The following is a 25,693-nucleotide window of genomic DNA, read 5'->3' on the forward strand; positions in this document are numbered from 1 at the left end:
GATCCTGACTGATACACACAGAGAAGTATTTGTAAATAAGCTACACACAGTTATTCTTTGTTTCAAGCTAAAAGGAAGAAAATAATCTGAACTCCTTTTTTAGCCTAGCAATAAAGCATTGGACATGAAAGCAGATTCAGAATTGTTTGGGAGATGGAGGGAATAGTTCACTTGAATAATGTTTTGTGGTTTTGGTCTGGTTTAGGTACGAAGCCAGTATACCTTTACCAAAATCAATTTTCTGAAGTATCATTCTCAGGTCCAAATACTGTGAATGGGAAATAATCTTCCTAACTCTGGGTTTCACACGCTCGTGTTTAATAAGCCTGTCTAGGTGCCTTATACAGCTGGTGAAGACTAGAGAATTCTGGACTGACTCATATGACCTGTGTGTGATGCACAGTTATGAAAATTTGACTCCTTCCCTTGAAATGCCTGTTTCTTTTTCAGAAAAAAAAAAAAATCCAGATGTTGCTAGCTATGGAGATGTCTCCACATTTCTGAGTTCAGTTATTTCTTCTTCATGTTTCAATGAGTTTCCATATTTTTCTTTTTTCTTCAATTTGTATATTCTTGTCTAAAATCCTCTGCATCCAAAATTTGCTGTGATGTTAATTGTAACTCTTGGCTTTTGATCATGATCAAAGTCAGAGTCAAAGGGAGAAGCTTGAGAATGTATGCCTTCGTGTTCTGAAGGTACAAAACCTGAAGACAAGTAAGAAAAGAAACCCATGAGATCACAAAATGTCACAACGTTAGGCCCAGTGCATCATTTATCTTCTGGAGCCTTGACTCATGATGTTTTGTTTTCTTAACTTTTCCTTTAGAAACTCACATGTTACACGCAAAGCATCCGGTGTGGATTTCAGAAACTTCAGGAGTATTGATGTGTGGCCTAATCTGCTTCTTGAAATGAGAAATTTTGCCTTTCTCATGTGTAGAGAGCAGTAGGATACTCATAAACAACGGAGGAGGAGGTGGTGGCTGATCAGTTTTGTATAGCTCACAAGTTTAAAGTTTATGTAGACCAAAAGGAAATAGGAGCAAGACATGTGTGCTCAAATAGCTAATGGAAAAAATATGTAAATACTCTAAACTCTAAAGCGATAGATACTCTAAAGCGAAGTCATGTCAGAATCAGACATAGTAATAATTAATCAAAAAAATCCTGACATTTCAGGATAGGATTAAAATAATACCTTAACCATATCATTATACTTATGAAGGCAGAGAAATATGTTTTACTGTAACCTTAAGTATGTTGGTTTTTTTATTTTGCCCATTTTCAAATTGTTGTTGTATCTTACATCTTCTAAGTATCACACACCTATGAAAATGGACAAATTCACAGTAGAAATTAAATAAGCTTTGTTTCTTATGTTCCATTCCTACCTCTTATGTATCATGGCATACTGAAATTGATGCAAGTGCAGAAGCCCTTCATACACAGACTTAATTCTGTTTAAATTCCTTTACATGCCCTGGGGTTAGTAGGGCAAGTGATCCTTGATGCAGTCAGACCCTGTGGACTAATTTTGAATCAAAGAACATCCCTTGTTCTTTCCACAAGAGGATGTAGAGTGGTATGAACATTGAAAATGTTAAGAATCACTTAAGGGTGAAGTCATTAGATTAAGCAAAATATGTTGCAATTCTGTTATAAAAAAGTGAGGTGAATTGCTTTGATTAATCTAATTGAGCAAAAGTATTTCCCGAATATGAACAGAATCTGTTATTTATTATGGAGTTTTAAAAATTTTTCTTTGTTTCAGTGCTGAAGTGGAAATGCTGCAATTTCTAGAATTCTAAGTCAAATTTCAAGCAATATAATTATGCCAGCATTAATTCTATTAAAAACTTCTTTTTTTTTTCTCCCTAGAACATAATTAATTTAAAACTGAGCAGCCAAATTTCTTGTGGCTGGTCATTAACAAATTATCTATTTTTGCAAAGAAAGAAGACTACTTTCTCTCTCCTACTTACACATTAATAAAGACTGCCTTTAATGCCAAGATTTCTAGGTTTTAAATTGGATTAAATAACCTAGTATATGAGATAGGACAGTAAAAAAAATGCAGTCCTTGAGCTTTGTTTGTTGTTCTGACTTGTGATTTTGTCATCTCTTAAAACCTCCTTCAAGTCAGTGTAGGGTGATCCTTATAAGGCGTGGGGATGACAGAGTGATTTTGGGGTACATGGCCAAGATTGTGATGCAAATGTCAACTGTGGTAATGATCTGTGGAAGCTGTTGGCCAACTGCCACAATTCAGGTTATTTTTTAAGGTACATCAGTTTATCCCAAGGGCCCAGGCTGGCACACTGCCCTCTAGGAATCGGAACAGGAAGACAATGTGAAGTCCTCTTTGCCCACACTACTTGCAGATGCAGTGTTTCCCACAGCTTTTCCTTGCTGACTGAGGTCTTGAGTTTTGTGATAACTCAGCCAAGTCACTTCATCTCATCTTCTCTTTTCACCATACACAGCAGGGATTTATCTGTTTATAGGTTAATATTTGAAAAATAGTGTAAGGCTCTTGAATTAGATGCATTAGGTATACTTAAAATAGGTCATGCAGCAGCTTTCAGAACTGGTCTACAAACACACCATCTCTTGTTCCCCTCCATGTATACTTCTGAGTTCTAATAAGCCATCTCGCCCTAATGATGAAGGTGTTTCTTTTTTATTTCTGCTTATAATATGCTTGTAAACATAAGCAGCAGAAATAAAATGGAATGTTCATCCATATTGTATTTGTAATACTAATAGATATGTAGAAAGTGATAATACAGAAAACCAACCCAACAAATGGATATTTGAAGAAATTCAATATTTTTCTATTTTTTTTTTTCAAAGCTATATGGCTGGAAAGTGTAAATGCAGAAAAAAACCAAACCAAAACAAACCCCAAACATACACAAACAACCCCACACGCTCCACCAGAAAACACTCACAAAAAATCACAGAACCTCAGCCACAAGAGCATTCCCTGAAGTGCTGCATCTACACGTTTCTTTAATACCTCAAAGATGGTTACTCAACCACCTCCCTGGGCAGGCTGTTCCAGTGCCTGTCCACTCTTTCAGTATAGAAATTCTTCGTAATGTCCAATCTGAACTTTCCCTGCCACAACTTCTGGCTGTTTCCCCTGGACCTATCATTATTCACTTGGGAGAAGAGTCCAACTCCAACCTCCTTACAACCTTCTTTCAGGTAGTTGTAGAGGGCAATGAGGTCTCCTCTCAGCCTCCTCTTCTGTAAACTAAGCAATCCCTGTTCCCTCAGCTGCTCCTCATATGACTTGTTCTCCAGCCCCTTCACCAGCTTGGTGGCTCTTCCCTGGCCAGGCTCCAGCACCTCAGTGTCCTTCCTGTAGTGAGTGGCCCAGAACTGAACACAGTACATTTCTTGTTTTACCCTCTACTGCACTCCACTTACTTGTCTCATGGGAAGACAACCATAAAAAAAAGAAATTACTGAAACAGTGCAACTGTTCCACTTTTCTTTCCTTCCTCAAAACCCTCCAGAATCTTTTGTAGGCACACTGGAGGATTGATGTGAATTAGGGGTTGCAGAAGCAGCACGCTGGAGACTGCAAAAACTTCTGCTATCCAAAGCACATTCTCCCTTTGTGATGCATGAAACCAAGAGAACTGTTTGCAGCCCTTGTTGTAGGAGGCGAGGGCCAGATAATTTAAGAAGGCATTTTAGAAGTATATATACACCAACTTTGCTTGGCTTCCAAAACATTCCAACACATGCAGTTCTTGCAAGTGAGTTGCAGGGTAGTGAGTGGAAAATTATTTAATATAAGACTACAGGAAAACAGCTGAAAAAACAATATTTTCAGCTTGTGTTGTTGCAAGAAATCTTCAGCTAGCAGTGACAGCTATATGGCCATAGTTTATCAAAAGTAGACAGTAACTTATGCTCATCCTTGTATTTTGTATTTTTGTGAATTGATTTTGCAAAGGTATCTTCCCTTAACTAATGAAAAGTGGCATATAGATACAGGAAAACAAAATGAGCACTAACAGCAAGACAAGTAGGCCATACCTGCATGATTTCCTGTAGCAGCAGGATGTATATATCCTGTTTTTGAACTCTAACTTCTGAAGTCTCAAGAAGGGGACTGGAACTGCAACTTCTGTTTCTTTAAGGCTGCTTGGAACACAGTTCTTAATCAGGGACCTTCTGTAATGTAAGTCAGTAATGCAAGTGGGATGGGTTGCAGCAAAATTTCCATTGGCTTCATGTGTAATTGATGTGGGCTAGCAATGCAAAACTTGGCAGAATTTTTTTCAATTGCTTTTTGCATAATCATAAGTTTTCTTTCTTTTATTCTCCATTGGTTTTGTGTTCTAGAAAATAATTTATTATTTTTTTTTTCACTTAAATTAGTTCTCCTCTGATGCATACAAATGCATCATTATTAGTAGCAGGAGTGAAGGAGCTTCAGTCCCATGGCAAGTGGTTCTACAATTGGAAGAGATATGTAATGAATGGAACTAGACTGAGATCTAGGAATGCCTTCCAAGCCCTTGGCATTTTAGTGAGGGACACAGAGTTTTCCTGTGGGTGCTTTGCACCCTATTGGAGTGCTGAAAGGCCCAGCACTACCTAAGGGAGTGCCTGTGGGTTTTGCTTTGATAATCTTTTTCTAGCTTTAGCAGGAGGTAAGTTAGTGGAGAACCAGAAGCAGAACATGGCTTTGAGTGAAAAAATGCCTCATAAAGAGGTGATTTTCTGAGATGCATTAATTCTGACCCACAGAATTGATGGGCCAATATTTTCTTATATGAACTGGAGAAGAGATTCTGACCTTTGCTCTATTTAAGTCATAGAATACATAAACTCTTTTTATGTTAACAGATCTATTCCCACAATGGGTATTAAAGATTTCATTATAGGACTCTAGAAATGAAAATGTACTAACTGTATTCTTTTTGGAAGATTAATCTTACATTAAAAATTCATTAAAATTAACTTTGCTGCATTATTTAAAATGACAAGAGACAACAAGCTGAATATTTTGTCATTGATATGACAGTTCAAATTCTCCTCCTTATTCATCACTCTACCACTCAAGTTACACATTATCAAAATCTTGTGTTGTGTTGTAGGAAAGAAAAATAGGAAGAAAACTAAAAATATTTATGATGTGAACTTCAAACATAAATGTTATTTTACATTATTTAAAATGTGTGGCTTTTTTCTGGTTTGTATTTCTGCTTATTAAAAAAAAAAAAGTCAAGCAGATTGATCAATAGAATATATAATATTGTAACATAATCTGAGGTAGTATGACATCAATATGTTTGTTATTTATGCTGGTCTTATTTAATGGCATTGCAGTACAGCTGGGTGAAAGAATTTCAGTGAAAACTTCCTTAGGGAAGAAAACCCACCTTATCAAAACCAGTCAGACTTTTGTCACAGGGTAGCGCTTGCATCAAAGTAATGAATAACCCCTGCACTTTCTACAAGTTGATCTAAGTTCCAAGCAATGAAATACAATGAAAATCATTGTCCTGCTGCTGTCTCTGTGCTGCAGCCTGTGCCATCCTTCTGAGCCCCAAGTGCTTTCCCGACTCCCATCTGTATAACCTCCCCCTGCTGTTTATCCTTAAACTTGTTTTGTCAAGTGAAGATGTCCATGTTTCATATGTGTAAGCAACCATAACTATAGGAAAATAATTCAGTGCCTTCCAGAATTGCATTAGCCTACCCCATGATAAAATTACCAAAGATTGCTTCTCTGTCTCCAGGACTTATCTGCCCCATCTCCTTTTTTTATTCCTGTCCTTTTTTGAGGATGAAGTATTCATCTTTCTTAGTACCATGAGAGCAACGTGGATTTTCATAAACTAAGTAATAGCCTTTTTTTTTGGCTGGAGGCAAACATTACAGTAGTTAAAAAATCTCCCAGTATTATTTTTCAAAGTCAATTTTGTAGCTGGCTTTATAACAAAAGCAATATTCTGTGTTTGTACAGGGTTCAGCACAGATCTGAGTCGTTCCTGGACTCAAATTGTACCATCCTATAAAAGGTAACATCTGCTCTTTGCAGCTAAAAGGCAAACCAACATCAACTAATGTCATCCATAGCCTTTTGTCTTGCCAAGATCTTTGTTCTATACAAGCCCTGGGTTTCTGCCACCCTCCGACCCTTTGGAGATTAAGTATCCCAGATTGAGCTCTGCTACACGTCAGGTATCAGAAGTAGAGCTGTGCTTTCAGAGTTTGCTTTCCAGATCTGGAACTGGTGGAGTGCAATCAGGGTCTGTGTTTTTCACAGGGGACAGTCCAGCCTTTCCCTTTGCCTGCCCTTGGGACCGGTGACTTGGTCTCTGGACTGAGAGACCCAATGTTGGATTTCCCTCTTGGATGTGACAGAGTCAGCTGCTCATCCTCGTGTCTCAGCCAGCTTCTCCAGAGCCAACTGCTAGTCCATTCCTTCAAACATTTGTGAACTGGAGAGTTTGTTCATGCAACGTGAACACACAGTTGTCTCCCTTAAGTGCCTCTATAGCTAAGGAAGAAAATACAACATTGTGGGTGTGCTCTACTGACTGGAGGGAGAAAGCCACTTGATATTCTGAACTTGTTTTTCCTACCACACCTTTGAAATCAAGATGTGTCATAAATTATGTTTCCTGATAATCGGTGTCCTTACATTTGTAAAATGTTTAGAGATCCTTGTATGAAATTTTTAAACCTATAAAATTATTGGAAAGTAATTGTTTGCTCAGGATGGAACCTGTGTGTTACTGCTTTGATGATAAATGTAACCACTGGAATCTGCTGAGTAGCAGAGTGTTTTACTATATCTTGAACTAATCAGAACAACAGCTGACATATTTTTAATCTACAGGTACTCCAAAGAGAAATACTGTGCTGACTAAAAGTCTCACTGCATTTGTCTGTTGCAGTCCAGCTTAAAATGCATAAATATCTTCAGTGACACATTAAACTTGCAGGCAACATAAGATGGCTTTTATCAAGTGTTCTAGAAGTACACTAGATGAAGATTATTTGAGATGTTAGTATTAGGATCCAGATTTAAGATTTTTGCTTTAGATAATCAAGAAATGGAGCTGGGTTCATTTTTGTGGTGTCTTGATGCAATCTTTTATCAAGTGCATTTGATATTTAGGTAGGATGGAGAGGGATACAGACTGAAACTGTGGGAAGCTATCAGCCTAAGTGACTAAATTTTATCATATTTGGAGGGGGCAGTATTTTGTGAGAGAACAATGAAGAATTAAAAGTTGCTTTTACAAAATAAATATGAAAATAATTTATGTTGAAGGATATTAATCTAAGGAGCATAAAAGATGTAATGAGTTCCTACAAACCCCTAGATAACTTTACAAAGTATCTTCCGGAAAGCATAGGACACAAAAGGATTAACAGGAAACTAGGGACACTGTTTTGAAGCTCCATAGCTCCATTTGGCATTCCCTGCAAATGGAATTCTTCCATAGAGGTGTTTTAGTTGTTTACCCAAAAAGAGAAATTTCTGAATAACTCATGCCTGATCAAATATACCAAATATACCATCTGAAAGCCAGCTTTACATCCTTATTTATTGTAAGATGCTTTGGTCTGAAACAATTTTTAAACCACTACTTGCTTGAGCATCAGGCTGCCATTTGTTTACTTGTCTAGATTATGGAATGTTCCTTTCACATGGAGATGTCAGCCCCTTGACAGTAAGCAAATGGTAAAAGTAAGGGAACCAAGGTCATTTATGTGCTTGAAATTAAAGAGAGTAGCCTATACAACATACAAGCAAGCTGAAGTAAAGAAAGCATTAATTTTTAAAACACTGTTATCTCCAAGAGCTTAAAAATGATGTATCATTTAAGTTTATAATGCAAAACCAGAATATAATCTATGGATGCCAATGCATATAAATTGATTTGGTGGCAGATGCACATCTGCAGCTGAGACCAAACATTAAGTTAAAAAAAAAGAAGCTGGTAATTCTTCATACTTTAGAAAGGCTGTTAAGACATCTATTAACACAGAAAAAAATGTACAACTGTGCCAACAATATGAAGCACTGTTTTATTCACTGAAGACCTAAACATGAGGGTGAATACAGAAGCAACCCCTACTTTTATTAGAAGAAATAAGATAATATTGTGAGGAACTCCAGAAAGACTAGACTAAACTACATGAATGAGCATCACTGGGGTACCTGGAACTCCAAACTGACATGCTGGGAAGGAACAGAGAAATAGTCCATTCACTTTTTAAAATTCAAGCTTAGGTGTAACAGCTCAGAAGAAGTACCTGGCTGTGGCTTATTGTATATTGTGTACAGCTTAATAAACACTTCCACCATTAACCAAATTGAGCAGAAAGTTATCAGGTACAGAAATAGACAATTGTGCTGGAACAATATCCTTCTACACTTTCCCTCCCTGAATGCTGTGTTTGTTTCTCATCCCCTTATCCAAATAAAACACAAAAGTAATTAAAGATGCTTCCCTTGGTTTGAAAAATGTTGGAACAGCTGCTGTTGTCCTGAGAAAGGAAAATGGGCGGGCTGGTGGAGTCACCGCTTGGCACACCCTGGTTTCACACAATCCTGGAAAGAGTTGCACATTCTCAGGGGAAGAAAAGTTTGCCACCTTAAAAACTTTTACCTCCTTCCCAGTCTTACCAACATACTTATTAATTACCTTGGGTTTGCATATATTAGAATGGCTCCTTTATAATCTTAACAATTCTGAAAGACTTCCTGCTGCGTAGCCTGTTTAGCATCCTATGTGGGCCTCTCCTCTCGAGCACTAGTAGAGTGGTAGGTTATTCCTGCTATCAGCAGTGAAATGGTCGTTAGTTAAGTACCTAGTTTAGAAGGTTATCTTCAGATTTGGATATTTTTTTAAGAATTAAATGTAACGTCATTCTACTTCAATTTGGATATGATCCCACCCTGGAACTATAGAGGAAAGGTGTGCTAGTTGGGCAAAACTTTTATTTCAGTAACATTGTGTAGATGTTATGTATATACAAACATATGAATTCAGAATTTTGCTGAATTTTACACACTCAGTACACACACCCAATCTGGGGGAACTTTTTTAGTGACATCTCCTTCAGTTTGTCTATCTGTATGCCACTAAATTGTTGGGCTGGTTTTCTCTGAAAGGAAAATAACTGCACTGAGTTTGTAATTTCTTGGACATGGTTTATCAAAATTTTATTTTCCTTAAGTATATTCCAAAATGTTACACAGCAATTGTTGCTATTTGGAAATAGCAGTCTCTTCTTTGATCCTTTTTAGAGGGAGGATACAGGAATGATGCACATTCAGCTAATCCAGTACCATGCATACACAAATAATTATTTGAGAATAACTCAGAGAATTGTGGTTTTGGTACAATTGAGGATTTGAGGATTTTGAAAATGGGAAACGTATTTAACTATTGTGAATCATCTGTGCATAACAGCTGGAATTATAAAAGCTCCATAATATGTCTATAATCCTAATGTATTTCTGTGCTGTTTTGCAGGCAGACCAGTAATGATTGTAGTTGAATACATGGAGAACGGATCCCTTGACTCCTTTCTGCGGGTGAGATGCCATTTTCTGATGACATTTGAATAAGACACCATTCTAGGTTAAGATTTTAAATAATTTTTCAGAAATTAATTTCTGCATAATGTTATTCATGGATTTTTAGTGAAGAATAGAAGCATTTTCCCTAGGGCACATTTTGAAGGTACAATGATACGTTAGAGCATAGCTGGGGAAAAAAAAAAAAAAAAAAAAAAAAAAAAAAAAAAAAAAAAATTAAACTTAGGAAGTCTTAGAAACTGGGTATGTTTTAAAAATCATCCCCCTTGCCTGTCTGGCTGATCTCTCTAGCCGTCTGCAGCGGGCACACTGCCACTGATTTGAGTACCTGGGGCTTCCCTGGTCTGTAATTTTTCAGCAGTTCCCTAGGAAGACTTGCCTGAGCCTGAAAACACTGCTCTGTGCATGTGTGCACGTGTCTGTGCAGAATTTCATAGAGGAAAATAAAACTAAATACTGAAATAATTAATTGAAGAGAATTGCCTTTGTCTGCATTGCTCTAGCATGGTATCAGTAGTACAATTGCTCTCTGCTTGCATTTATTTATCAGAATAGATACTGCTTATTTGCATTCTTTAATAGAAACTGACATTAGCAAAATTGCGATGTTATTGTGAAGCAATACTTCTCACATTGCATCAGATATATTTGTAGGCAAAACTGCTGGGGGGAAATGTAAGCTAATAATTTCTGCAGCTGGTTTCCATGTATATTATTTTACAGTTTCATTTCACATTTCAGATATGGTTTATTCTTTTTACATGTTTTTTAAAATGACTAATATTCATTATCCCAAAGCACTGTAGGTATATCATCAGCATTTCTGTTAATATTTAGCAGAGCAGTAGTCTGCAAAGTAGCCTGTTCTTGAAAAGATCCGGCTGCTTCATTAATAATAGTTGTTTCCTGCAGATATAAGTCTATGCTTTTAAAATCCTTTGTGAAGGTACAAAGAAGCAGAGAGCAATACTAATCTTTAGCAATCTATCTTTAGCAATCGCAGTGAAAGGTGTTCAGTGAATGTAACAATTCTTCTGAGGTGAGATTTAGAAGGTCTTCTAAGGTAGTCTACCTTTATTAATATTTAAAAGAATCGCTGGTTACAGTGCCAAGTTTTTTTACAGAGAGGGAAAAAATATCCATTTCTCACTATAAATAATGTTTCCCCCCCCCCCATGACCTGTAAAAATTAACTAGCACATCCCTCCAACATCCCTCCAAAAGCCTGTAAAAACAGGTCAATCTTACAATTTCAAAATGAAACTCTGTGATGAACTGTGTGAGGGTATTTCAGAAGAAAAACTCCTCGTGGAGGACATTTTCCATCAGTCACCTCACAGCCTTGGTGGGATGTTAGCTTTCATGCCAGTGTGACTGGTGTGAGGAACCATAAACTGCAAGTAAAGCTGTCCTTGACTCCTAAAAGCTAAAGTTTTAATAGTTTTTACTTCCTCACTTTACAGATATGGAAATAAGATGTTAAGTGATCTGCACATTACTGTGCACAAAGCGCATAGCAGAGAGTAGAAATTAGATCAGTTTCTCTGAATTCCAGGCCAGCAGCTTATACTCATCCTTCATCTTATTTAGTGTGGTATTTTTGTTGCAGTTCTGTGGCCAAGTCTCCCAACCAATGCCATACGTTGTGCTATTTGTATGAATTAATCAGCAAGCTCAGCTAGATGATGTCTTCCCCACCCAACAAAATATCCCATATGCTGGCTGCTAACTGAGCTTTTTGGGGAAAAAATTGGTATGCACTTGCAATATGAAGGTACTTCAGATACATTCTTAGTGAAAAAGGGACAGCTAATGAGAACCAATTCAGAAAGATGATGGTAATTAATTACAGCAGTTGTGCACTACCAGAAATCCTAAATTGCTGTAGACACTTGACACTTAATTTTCCTAAAAAATCCTCAATTTTTTTCAACTGTAGAAAAATAATTTCCATACGATGAAACCCATTTATCTTTTTTTTTTTTTTCTCACTGATGCATGTATCTTAATCATCCCACAAAAGTATACCTGAAATTTGCTGTCAAAGAAATGCACATTTGACCAGAAATGAAGTACATGTGACTCCACTTCTGGAAACGCTTAGAGAGATTTCTCTGAAAAAGGATGTACGTTTCCAGTTTACTGTTTCCTCAGGGATTGGAGGCTCTTTGTTGTGGTTTAACCCCAGACAGCAACAAAACCCAGCTGCTCGCCTGCTTCCCCTCTGGTAGGATGGGGGAATCAGAAGGGTGAAAGTGAGAAATCTCTTGTATTTAGATAAAGACAGCTTAATAGAGAGAGAAAAATACACACACACAAGCAAAGCAAAACAAGGAATTCATTCACTCTTCCCCACCAGCAGGCAGGTGCTCAGCTATCCCCAGGACAGCCGGGCTCCGTCATGTGTAACGTTACTTGGAAAAACAAATGCCAAAACTACAAATACCCGCCCCGCTTCTTCCCCCAGCTTTATACGCCGAGCAGGATGTCATACATTATAGAATATCCCTTCAGTCAGTTGGGGTCAGCTGTCCTGGCTGTGTCCCCTCCCAGCTTCTTGTGCACCCCCAGGCTCCCTGCTGGTGGGGTGGCGTGAGGAGCAGAAAAGGCCTTGGTGCTGTGTAGGCACCTCTCAGCAATGCCAAAAACATCCCTGTGTTGTCAACACTGTTTCCAGCACAAATCCAAAACATAGCCCAATACCAGCTCCTATGAAGAAAATTAACTCTACCCTAGCCAAAACCAGCACACTCTTCTTTCAGTATTACTCCAGGGGCTGCCAGATAAACCTAATCTTGGCTTGGAAAGTAGGCGGCCAATACCTCAGCTTAGGAATCAAGGAGATGATGTACAATTGCCTATTACCAACTTCATACACAGACTTCAGATGGTACACATTGTCTTTACATTCCAGTCACCTGCCTGTGTAATGGAGATCTTAGCAATCACTTACTCTGCAAACGTCTGAGGAAAATAATAAACACAAGAAGAGTTGAAAAGGCAGCTGTCTGTATCAATAAAAAGATCTACTCGCTAATTAGATACGATAGTTGCAGTTGTATATGTTTGTCCAGGCTTGTTGATATAGAAATTACCACAAGAAAGACAAGAGAGATTCAAAATAGGAAAAAACAAAAGCCTGGAAAAACACATCATCTTTTTTAACAAGCAGTTTGCCACTGCTCAGGGTTTGAGATGCCTGTTCTCTGAGCATGGCCATGACTAAGTAAACTTACATGGGTATTGAGTCACTGTGTGGTGATCTTGGAATCTTCATACATTACATAAATGCAGTCCCATTTTGCTGAGGAGATAAGTGCCATGTTGCACCCAATCCCATGCAGCAGCTGGAGGGCTGATACGGTAATACAGCCCAAGTCTGAATCCCAGTTTCACTCCTTAACTGTTTGTGCTGGACACTGCATTTCCCTCAGTCTTGCCTGTCAGATGATTGCAATAATTCCTGCAATTATAAACAATTATAAATAATTATAAAATATTTCCTTTGCCCCAGGGTTGATCCTTTCACCCTGATATGCCCTCCCTGACTCAGGCCACTCTCTTAAGCAGATGCTATTAAGAGTTAAATCTCATCTACTGTTTTCACAGCTCCATCTTAAAGGAATTAAATTTAACATCATATAGACAGGAGCAGGGTGATTAGGAGGTTAGGTGGCTTGTGTGTTTGGGGGGTGACTAGTGCACCTTGGGTTCATTTGCACAGAATACTGCCTGGAGACCATCTGCTGGCTGTGGTCTGCACTCGCCCTCCTCATATATTGTTCACTATGGGGATGGATTCAAGCCACACAAAAGAAACACAGAAGTTGACCTTTGGGGATGTTTGTGGTTGGCTACCCAGATTAATGTAAAATGAACCAAAAAAACCTACCACCAGAGTCTTTTAACTTCTTTTGATACTTTTCTGCAGGTGTAGACTATAGACTAGTGTCAGTGTTTTATTCCTGCTCGGTGTCCAAGGTGTGCTAACCAATAGTCAGTGCAGTGAGGCAAGAACCAGGGACACAGCAGTATTAATCAGATGAGAGCTCATGGTATTCCAGCATGTTCTGAAGCAGGCCTGATGCTAAAATAATCTATCAGCTGTATCCACTGTACTGTATTTGCTCACCTTTCTTTATTAGGAAGGGAATGTGCACGCACCAAGGATCAATGTGGGAAAGAAAGCTCCTCAGGGTTTGCAGTATTTTCCCTTAACCATACCCTGAAGAGACAGATGTTCCAGTCTTTCCCAGTTGTGTGAATCTCTGAACTGTAGGAGGAAGGGATTACTTAGGGTAATCACAGGCTCATTGTACTTCCTTCATTGTTACTATTTGCAATAGCAATGCTCCTCTTCCTGTCTGAAAGCTTGTGCCTGATATATTTCCTTTCACTTCAGAAAATTAAAATGCTTGTTAAAAAAAGTTAGATTTGTTTACAGGCATGCACAATAGGTAAAAATGCTGTAAAATGTACTTTGTTCTACCAAATAAAATATTTTCTAAAGGTTCTATAAAAAATATGCTTAACTGCCTTAGAGTACTAACTGCAGCAGACTGTACTGCAGATGAAACCCTGGAATTCATCACCAAATTTTAATCCCTTGAGGCCTGTCTAGCAGAGGCTAAGTGTAAAAAGTCTGGAAAATAAATGTTACTGGAAGGAGAAAATATTATGATATATTGCTCTTTGATGCAGCGATCTTTATGAAGTTATTCTCAGAGCGGCTTTGCTATCAGGCTCACCCTGTTTTCAGCTGGAGTTTAGATGCTGTGGAAGACAGCTACATTTAGCAAGTTTGCAGGAAAGGGAGAAATGAGAAAAATGAAGACTTCTAGAAAGCTGTACAAAACAATGCTGTAATGTATATGTTGTATTTTCATCTAACATGGCCTCACTAGACAGTCAGCTTTGGGGAAAAGAGGCTAGATGGCCTTTCCTAAGTGTAATGGTTTCCATTATCATTTGTCTATATCCAGAAAGGCAACAACATTAGAGCAAATAACTAATACCCCTTGTTAAGCTTTTACAGGCAGCACTCATGTGTGCTGATATGTACTGGAGCCATGTTCCTTTTCTGGTATGAAGAAGGTGACATTTTGCTTTCAAAAATTACTCAGTAGAGAAGAAAACCTGCACTGGAGACTGCTAAGACCAATATTTTTTTCTGATCCAAAATCCAAATGCAGTAATTAGAAACTGAGTTTGAATGAATGCACCTTAATAGTGAAATTGTAAGCAGCATGGATTTATGTGATCTAAGATTGAACTGAGAAGCTATTGATGATGATACAGAGGCAACTGTTGTTCTCAAGCAATGTTTTGCTCTGTTAAAACGAGGTAAAAGCAGGATTTCTGATACTGCTGTGAGAAGCACATTTAGAAATGCTGGGTATTTTTAATCACTGTAGATATTCTTCCTACTGAACAACAAGAAATTTATTACAAACTGTCTTGCATTTGAAGCCAAAACATTTTGATAGATAATGTGGACACGTTCAGTATGCTCTTTATGAATTTGTGGAGAATACATATGAAACCAGGAGATCAGAACAGAGCAGATGTCATCCATGTCTTTAAAAAGAAGGAAAAAGAGAAGCCAAGAAATTACAGGCCAGTCAGCTTAGTGTCAACTGCTGTAGGATTTCTGGAACAAATAATCAAAAAAGTTTTTATAAGCACCTTAAAGATAAGAGTGAGATAAGTATGAGCGAACATGGATTTGGCAAGAATAAATTATGTCAAACAGTCTGGTTTTCTTTTGCAACATGGCACAGGGCTTTGTGGATAAAGGACAAGCAGTTGATATCATCATATCACAGAAAGGCTTGGGTTGGAAGGGACTGTAAAGACCAAGTTCCAAGCCCCCTCACATGGGCAGGGACACCTTTCTCTAGATCAGGTTGCTCAGAGCCCCATCCAACCTGGCCTTGGACACTCTCAGGGAGGGGGCATCCACAGCTTCCCTAGGCAACCTGTTCCAGCCTCTCATCACTCTCATAGTGAGTTTAATGTAAATCCACCCTCTTCCAGTTTAAAGCCATTACCCCTTGTCCTATCACTTCATGCCTTTGTAAAAAGCCCCTCCCCAGCTTTCCTGTAGCCCCTTCAGGTACTGGAAGGTTGCTACAAGGTCTTCCTGAAGCCTTCTTTTCTCCAAGCTGAACAGCCCAAACTCTCTTAGCCTGTCCTGGCAGTGCAAAGCCAAGTAGGAATACAGGCAGACAGGAAGACAAAGCTAGAATTTAACATAATCACATCAAAAAATTTAAGAAATAATTTAGTAACTAATTAGTTTTAAAAACTAATTAGAAATAAGTAAGGGCAACAATATTCCACTGAGGCTGGAATAAGCAGCTATAGAGTAGAGGACAGACAATAACTGTTCAGAAAGAAGTCTGCTGGAGGAAATAACTATAGACTTTGCAGTAGATATGGGGAGTCATGTTGCTGTGAAAATGGCAAATATCACAATGGAATAATGAAAGAGGAATATCCCCTGCTAGTTCTATGAAGTGACTTTTCCTGTCTGATTCACACTAACAAGGCGTCAAAGCACTGTGCCTTTTTTGTCTTTAGCACTTCAGGAACAGTATGAAGTAGCTGGACAGAATCTACAACAAAACCTAGAATAGTTGCCAAGCAAATGAGATCTTTGAATTAAGTTGTGTTTGGCCCAAGGAACAGGGTAAGAGAGATATTTAATCTTCATGTACACAAAAAGCAATTGCAAAGAGGAATTTAAGTCCATGCCACTCAAAGTGCCATGCTCAAGGGAGGCATCTTATTTAATTGGCCATCTTCATAAAGATGGGTTATTGGTCCTAATGATCTTTAAGTGCAGCTTAGAAAAGCATGTCAGGCATGACACAGGGTGAGGAAGTCCCTTAAAGTCCCCCTCAACGTCCCTTACAGTTGTGTTATTCTGTGACAGCTATATTCCAGCATACCAAAGTGGGCAGGGACACTTGGTTATGCCAGGGCATCCCTTTCTTGTTGCTATAGCTGAGTAAGGAAAACAGGGCCACAGCAGGCTACTACTGCTATTTGGTCTAGATTTGAGTGTGATTTTTGAATGAAAAAGCAATATTTTTTGAGGATGTTTGCAGAGCTGCATAAGTGCGATGGCAACAGCTCAGATATCGCATCTATACTCAGCTGATGAGAAAAGTTTATTTAGCAAAGCCATTAAAACCTGATTAAAATTTGATGGGATGATAGGATAAATGTGGTAGGTCCACTGAGGTCTGAATTGCTGCCAGTATTCATTAACACCCTGAACACCCCATTGGGAATCCTATCAAAAGAGTATTTCAAGTCTAAGCCATGGGAATCAGAATAAAATCCTGGATAACAACTGTCATATCATTCAGATGAGTGATTTATGTTCCTACATGACAAGTGAATGAAATGAGAGAATGGAAAGCTGCTAAAGGATTGGTTTGTCTCACAGATATATGTGGGGATTTATGAATGCTGAAAACACAAGGCTAGTTTCATACTTGGTATAATTTCATCAATTTAGCTGAATTTTCCAAGGATTGAATATGGCCTGTAGTCTCTGTCCTGATCTACTGAAATCAGGTTAATATTTTGATATATTGGAAGATAACAGTTTATAGACTGTAAGGGAATAAAACTGGCATGGAACCAGATGCAGAAGTGATTACAGACAGACTTGAGAGAGAGAAGACTGTTTTGCTGACAGAAAAAAATGTAGTTGTTGCATCTGCAAAGCTGGCAATTAAATTATATAAAACCTAGCATGAGGATTCAGAGAAATATACAGAGGAAGAAAGAGGACAGCTGGTGTGTTACCAAGTCTGTCATTCCTTTAAAGGTGGAGATAAGAAGCTTGAACTTTTTGTGTCAAGGCAGTAGCCCAAAGAAATTTGAAAGAAAGAGAGAGAATGGCAGAAGCTTGAGATTGTTTTTAACTTGTGCATTTCTGCTGTACTGGCAAGGCAAATACTGAGATTTGGAAAGAGCAGGAAAAGGTTATGCTGTATGAAAAATCAGTCAAGCATGGTTTAGATTGTAAAGAGCACAAATTTAAAAAGGTAAGAATGAGTGCATGTGATGCAAAGGGACAAAAGGTTAAAGGAGGCTTGCAGATTACTCTGCAGTTTGTTGAAAGAATTGAGCTGTTAAGGATGGATGATAAAGAGGAGGTAAAATCTAGAGGTTTGGGGGGGGTGGTTTTATTTGATGCTTTGTTGCAGGGGCAGGGGAGCTTGGTTGGTTGTTTTGCAGAAGTTTTAACTGCAACGAGCTTAATAAATTTTGAGTCAATTGCATGTTTAGAATTATTAAATAAAAAGTAAAACCCAAACATCTTCTGACTTCATTACATAAAATATTGGATCGCATTAATGTCCTTCGTTTGTTGGAAATACTTCAAGTGTTTAAGAATATTCTCTTTTGTCTCTGTTTAATTTCTAGATAGAAAGTTTTTATTTAAAATATCTGTCACAAGTATTTTTTGGACTCAGAGAGCTTCCCCATGTTCTTGTGGTAGGGGCCTGGGTTAGGGAATGTCATAGGCCTGTAACAGGGGGTGGCCTTTTGTAAAATGTCTGGATACCACACTTGTGTCTTGGCCCTCAACTGAGTGTCCTCCATAGAATTAGCTGCTTACAGGTGGCTTTGATGAAGACAACAAATTGCTTATAGGTCTGACAGGATTGTTTGGAGAGATCTGCCTCCACTTTTGCATGGAGAATTTAGAGACAAAGAGGCTCCAGAGTGCTGACATGAGAGTAACAAGAACATTCAAGGGGAAAAGTTTCTGTGAATCAGTCATAAATAGCTGTTTTCAAAGAAGTGTGATTAAATGCTTTGTTCAGAGAAGTCCTTTAGATGGCTGTGGTGTTTGGCCACAGTTGTTGGGACCTGTGATGAGGCTGTGGAGTGTCCTAGCTGATAAAGTTGGGTTAATATCTGAATTTTTGCATTGTTATTTGTTGGCTTAGAATAACAGTTTGGAAATCTAACCAGGTAACCATGCATATCTTCCTTTTACAATTTTTTTCCTGTTTTTTTGTCTTACTCTTATAACTTGACATAGCAGCACTAGTCTTTAACTGGTAAATGTTGCCTGCAACACAGGTTTTCATATAGTGGTGCATTGGCTTTTCTTCCAACTGATTTTGAGAAACGAATTGAAACAGTTTCAAGAAACTCTGAAAGTTCTACAAATTGCAGAATCCACGTTGTCTCTGCCTTTTCTGTTTGCTAGGTTTGTCTGTTTGTACCCAGTAGAGTTTAATTGAATAACAGTGATTGTAAGAATTAGTTCCTTCAACTTTATAGGCAAACAACTTTTTCAATTTAGCATACTTTTATGCACACTAAAAGACTTACCATTTAAGACCGTATAATCTCTTGATTTAAGTAGCAGTATAATATAAATTAGAGGCAGGTCTTGGTCTAGTATTGCTTCATCTCAGAAGATAAATAACATGAGAAGCAAGTAACACCAAACTTCACATCTGGGGTTTTGTTGAGTGATTATTTGTTGGGGTTTGTGTGTGTGTGTAATCTTAATTACATCTGAATACTAATTATGTTTTTCTTTAAATGTTTATATACTGACTACGTAGATACAGACCACAAATCTTTGAATTGTCACAAAAGTGTTGAAATAACTTGCTGATCAGGGATAAAGTTAAGCGTATCTGTACAGCTCAGCCTGTTGCTTTGCTGAATCTAAAGAGCTTACTGATCTTAATGTAAATTTTTCCCTTACAAAAATCACCTTGCTTAAATGTATGAGCTAAGCGATGGGAATGTCCTGAATGCTGACCAGAATACTGCTTCTTGAATGCAGCCCAGTGCTGAAGATGTTCAAAAAGAAAATGGAAAGTTAACTTGCTTGCAAGGAGGAGTTGTTTGTTTTTATTTGGCTGTTCTTGCTAACATAAAAGGCTGACTCACTGAATAATCCATGAGAAGCTGAATGTCTGCCAGCTGAGGTCACAAAAATACCCCTGTAAGCAGTCTGCTTTACATGGTCGACAGGGTAGACCTAGACCAGGCACAGAACCCGTAATCAGATTTATGTACAGGTCCTTACTTGGTCCCCACTGCCATATAATTCAGGAGCCTTCTAATGTAGGAGGTACAGAACCATTAACATTAGTGTTGTAGATGGGAAACTGAGGCCTTCCAGGACTGACCAGATGGTCAAGCATGGTTAACCACATAACTCCATGCTGTCATTGAGTTTAACAGGCTTAGTCAGCTAGGAAGACTTTGGAAAAGCTGCATGACTCCTGAATTTCAGCCCAAATCTCATTTTTAATCCAGTGTACAGAGATAATATATGTTAGGTGCAGAACAGACATGAAGTAAAGCCCCAAACTATTTCAGGTTAGTGAGCTTTTTTGTTTTGGTTTGTTTTTTGTCAAACACACAAGAAAAGCAAGAAGTGAGGTAACAGCCATACCTCATGCAGACAATCAGTAAAAAGAGGGGGTTTTGTTTCCTGAGGCCACAAAGTAAGAGATGAAGAGAGGATTTTTCTGCGTGTTGTCATTCTTGTATTAAAAAATAGTGTTTCAGGAAAGTGCTCTTAGTTACTGAAGATAAATGACATTAAAAGCTGTCAGCAGAAAGACTGTGGAATGTGTGAAAATGTGGAAGGAGGATAAACTGCACAATGAGAGATGGAATAGCTTGCACAGCTGATGACATATTTAACTTAATACTTGAAAAAACAAGCTTGCGGTGGGCAGGTTGACATTTTAAATATGAGCTACAGTTAATACCACTAGTAGGAAATTAATGAAAAGTAGCTGTGTTCTTTGAACTTGCATCTTTACTTGCAGAAGCATGATGGCCACTTCACAGTCATCCAGCTGGTTGGCATGCTACGGGGGATTGCATCTGGCATGAAGTACCTCTCAGACATGGGCTATGTGCACCGTGATTTGGCAGCCCGAAATATCTTGGTCAACAGTAACCTCATGTGTAAAGTCTCCGATTTTGGTTTGTCACGAGTGTTAGAGGACGATCCTGAAGCTGCTTACACAACAAGCGTAAGTCTGTCTTATCTAATTTGAACAGCTGATTGCCTCATGCCTGGTTTGTTTTAGTTTCAGATTTGTCTGTGCCGTAAGAGTTGGAGTTGGTTTTGTTCCACTCTCTGTCTGTAAGAGTTGGAGTTGGAGTTGGTTTTGTTCCACTCTCTGTCCATGTGGCTTAATGGCACTGCCCATGTGTTTAAGGGAAGTTGCTTTGGTTTTCACCTGTGTGAGGGACGTATAATGAACTTTGGCAAAAGTTGGTTGGGGTTTTTTTAAGCAAATGGGCAGGTGTAATTGGGAGACTTTTCCCATTCATGTTTGGGTTTTGTGTAGTTTCTTGTTTTTTCCTACATTCTTTCCCCTTCTGCTAAATTATGTTCAAAGACATCTTTTTAAAAGGGGCATATAGGCAAGGTGATAATATTACCAGTTCTACTGTTGGAAGCAAGAAGTCAAGGCTTGCATTCATAATTTCAAATTTTCATTTTATTTTACCTAAGTTTACCTTATACCATGATATGTAGGAACTTTCTTTCAAGGTTTAAGCCTTGTTACATTAATACTTGAATTCCTTACATGATGCAAGGAAGTTGTTACAGTGGAAAAAGGGGTTTGGGTGGTTTTTCTGTTTGGTTGATTTGGTTTGTGGTGTTGGGGGGTGGTTTCCGCTGAAGTTAGAAATACTTGAACAGGGAGAAGCTTGTTCAGATTCAACTTGAAAAAAAAAAAAAAAAAAAAAAAAAAGAACTGCACCTGCAGTATGGAGTAAGTAGGAAAAGGAGTATGTTGGTACAAATAGAATTACAAGTTCAAATACAGGATTTTTTCACCATACCAAAATGTTTAATTATAGTCTAGTTATGCTTATTACCAAAACATTAAGAATATTAGCTAATTACAAGCTGATTTCAAGTAACTTTCATAAATACCCCTGGAACTAAAATTATTTCAGAGTCAGAGTGCATTCTTGTTAGTACACTCACAAAATGCACAGAACTCAAAAATGTCCGTGATAGGACACAGTGACCGAATTCTAACAAAGATAATAAATTATCATTAGATAATTTATTTTGACATATTTGATCTTTTTTTTTTTTCTATTTTATTTTATAAAGTGGTGTATGGACTGAGGAACTCATCAAATTTAACTGTATTGTAGTAAATACTCTTGAATCTGTTGAATACAATGTAGCTATTGTAATGGGACTGCAGATCTTTTCTATAGAAATATATATTTTTATTTTATTTCGTTTACACCTTAAACAGAGGTGTTCTGATAAATTCACTGTAAACTACACTTCTTGGAACCAGGTCTATGCAGAACTGCAAGCTGACTAGAGCAAAACAAGTCATTTTGCAAGGTTTTCTAAGAGTATAAGTTACAACAGACTTGTAGTGAGAGGACGAGAAGTAATGGATTTAAATTGGAAGAGGGCAAATTTAGGCTACACGCGAGGAAGAAATTTTTTAGTGTGAGGATGCTAAGAAACTGAAACAGGTTGCCCAGAAAAGTTGAGGAAGACCCATCCCTGAAGTTTTCCAGGCCACGTTGGATGGGGCTCTGAGCAACCTGATCAAGTGGGAGGTGTTCCTGCACATGCTGGGGGGTTGGAACTAGACGATCTTGAAGGTCCCTTCCAACCCTAAGTATTCTACAATTAATACGCAAGCTGGGAAAGAAAAAAAAAAATAGTAGTTGTTCCCTTTGTAGGGGATCTTTCCCTCATTTCTCAAAACCTCTTTTGCTTCACACTGCTTCTTTGTATGAGGCATGAAAGGAAAAATAAACATTACTGCAGCTGAACAAGTTAGCACATGTTGGCTGAGCCTTGCTAATTGTGGTGTGAGGGTGCTCAGCTGGCAGCAAATGCCCCCAGTGACAGGCAAGTTAACTCACATTGCTCAGCACTGATCATGAGCTAATCAGCTCAGCTGGTGGGAAGCTCTGGAAATTGCCAAGCAGGGTCTCCCAGTTCAGGAAAAAAATACCTAATGATAATTTGAGGCTTTCAGCTATTATTCATCCTGTAAGTTTCTAATGGACACAGACAGCAAACAATTTGTTTTTCAGAATGCTGGTGCCTGCCTTCTGATCACAGCTAGAGCTGCTTTTAATCTGGAAATGCTATGTTACTTTAAAAAAGTAATATATCATAGCAGTATATCTGTGTCAAAGGACTTTCTTGAACGATAGGACAGGCTTTGAAATGCTCACTCTTTTCCTATTGGTTCACCTAAGCTAGTTAACATGAGAGTCTGTGAGACCAGTGTTGTAGGTGGAACACCTCAAAGCCATTGTTTCAGTTCTCCAAGGTTGCAACTACTTGCTGTACCAGAAGCAGGACAAGCAAGAAGCTTGTCCATCAGGGTACTGCAAATGAGGAGGGGACATGCCAGTGGCAGAACCCTGGGTCAGCCACACATTTCAAGGTGAATCTGCTTTGACCATGAACTCCACAAAGAAGTTAAAAAAGCATTGGAACTCAGATGGGAAAATACTGTGTTTCATTATAATATTAACTAGAAAAATTGTAAATAGGAATAATTCAAAGCAGTAGAGTCAGACATTATAAAAATTAAAAGCATTTTAAACCATCCATTCCTTCAACCCCAACCCCTTCTCTTCTTGCAGTGGGTCTTCCCATCCAAGTTATCAGTCACTGTGGCTGAATCTGCCCACTTCTCTTCTGTCAGCTCTGCTCCTTGGGAAGTGTCTTTTCCTCATCCCTGAGGGCTGACTGACTGCTCCAGTCCTTGGTCCATATTGCAGTCATTCTGTACGAACTGGTCATAGCCAAGTTTCTCTGTTCTTGCCTGCTATATGCTTCACCCTCTGGATTTTGCTCCCAGGAGCAGGTCCAGTAGATGTTTCTTGTAGGTATTCCAATAGTCCTGTTGCTTTTTTTAAAGGTACACAGCACAATTATGGCCAAAGCGGGAGAAAAGGAAGACTTTTTTTGTCACAGTGGCTGTAGAGGACTCAGTGAAGACTTTGACACTTTAAGCAGTCTTTCATGGTAACAGAAAATAATAGAACCCCACACTGAATCTCATGTATTCTCACAGCTTTTACTGACCATCATTATGTCACTGACCTGTCTCCTCATCATGAACGTCTTCCCAACAGCAGACCACAAGTATTACTAGAGGGTTTTATAGCATCTATTTAGTTTCATACTGTACATTTGCCATATAAAGGTTAAACCCTCAGTGCTCTCAAAGAGGTTCCAGTGCTTTTAGAATTTGTGTTTCTTCTCCACAGGGATTTTTCTTTGTAACAGCCCAGTACCTGTAGCACGGAATCCATAGTCTATATATTGAATAGTATTTTTTTTAGGCTCACATCTATTCTTACACCACTGTCTATCAGTGCTCAGACAAAACTGTGATTATTTTTTTATTCCCCTTTTTGTCTTAGTCCAGGTGTCAGAAATTGAACGGTACATTTGGATGTTTTTATTTGGAAACAAGAGCAATGAGACAACCTAAGCGAATCAGAAGCCAAAAACTTGAGTTTCATATCCACGCATCTGTGATGCTGTGGTCAATCTGTATTAATGTATCCCCAGACATAAGAATTGTAAATTGATGCAAAAGACAAACCAAATTTTATAAAGTTGTCATGCTCTGTGACAGAACAGGTTGAATCCTCACAAAAATTAGCCAAAAGGCCTTCTTACCTTGTGAATTTACCACGTCTGAGCAGGCACAGCATTGAGTCAGATGATCAACATCTTTTCTTTTGTCTTCTTGTTGTCATCCAATATATGTGTCTTCCTCTCTGCTTGCTGGTTTAGATGAGACCTTATATTCTTTGTATTGGCACATCCTCCCACATGCAGGGCAAAAATCAGGAATCGAAATCTGTGGAAAATAGAGAAAAATCTGGAAAGGAAACGACCTAGAAAATGGCTACATTCTGTGCTCACACTGAAACCCTGTGGAGGAGACGATGCAACTGAGCAGTGATGAGCAAACTGAAAAATGACCAAAAATAGCAGATAAAGGTCATTAAATTTCTCAGAAAATTTGGATTGACATTACTGGTCAGAGAGCTGTTGAATGCTTTAAACAGTACGTGAAAATACTTAAATCTCAGAAATCAGCTTTCTGACTTCTGTGAAGACTTTGTGGTTTGCTTTTTTTATCCCCCAGCTGATTGAAACAAACAATGTAAATATGTTTTCGTTAAGAAGGTTGGTAGGAAATAAGATATTGACCTCTGTTTTCTATTAGGAGTAGCAAAATTTGCCACAAGATATAATTTTAGAATAGAGGAATTAAGTGCTAGGAACATCAATCTGCCAATATTTGAGTTTTGGATTGATCGGGAAAAAATAAGGTAAATTTTGAGATAACTCAGTAGCTTTTACTTTTTCTGATAGAGACAAAATTGTCATTTTTAGTAGTGGTTTCCAAGGCAACAGGAGCTCATGAAAAGATATTTCTAGTATATAAACAAGCATGCCTGGCAATACAGAGGAAATCTAGGTTCTTGCATTTCTGCTTTTAGGTAGACTATGTTATATGGTGTCAATTAATTTCATTTAAAACATAGTTATGGTTCACTTGTATTTCAAAAAGAACCATGACCCTCCAGGAAAACGCTTCACATGTAGCAAAATGTGTACACATATTTATGTGTATATAAAATCAAAACGAGATCTGTAGTATTACTGCAAAAAGGAAGAAACTGGTATTTCTGTTTAAGATGACACCTTAATATTATGTGTTAAGTCAGATATTTACTGAGACAAAAAGCCACTACTAACTGAGTTACATGCTACACAGAATCACAGAATGTTAGGGATTGAAAGGGACCTCTGAAGATCATTGAGTCCAACCCCCCTGCCAGAGCAGGACAGAAAACTAGAGCAGATCACTCAGAAAGGCATCCAGAAAGGTCTTGAAAGTCTCCAGAAAAGGAGACTCCACAACCTCTCTGAGCAGCCTGTTCCAGTACTCTTTAACCCTCACAGTAATTTCTCTCTCATCAGCTGGATTTCTAGTCTCAATCTTGATATATAAAATATTTCTTACTTCCAGAACAGTAGTTAGAGAATTGATGTATTG

General features: G+C 38.2%; 1 protein-coding gene across 1 annotated transcript in view; it reads left to right on the plus strand.

Annotated features, from left to right (window-relative positions):
- The window catches only part of EPHA6 (EPH receptor A6), a gene marked incomplete at its 5' end in the record, with an annotated part of 345,320 nt that overhangs the window by 273,939 nt on the left and 45,688 nt on the right, over positions 1-25,693 (plus strand). Inside the window, 2 exons of the mRNA XM_010005499.1 lie at positions 9,526-9,587; positions 20,423-20,632. Coding sequence (XP_010003801.1) covers positions 9,526-9,587; positions 20,423-20,632 — 272 coding nt within the window. The remainder of the gene's footprint in view (positions 1-9,525; positions 9,588-20,422; positions 20,633-25,693) is intronic.

The sequence above is a fragment of the Chaetura pelagica genome, unplaced genomic scaffold (assembly GCF_000747805.2).
Source record: "Chaetura pelagica isolate M959 unplaced genomic scaffold, ChaPel_1.0 scaffold39, whole genome shotgun sequence".
NCBI lineage: Eukaryota > Metazoa > Chordata > Aves > Apodiformes > Apodidae > Chaetura > Chaetura pelagica.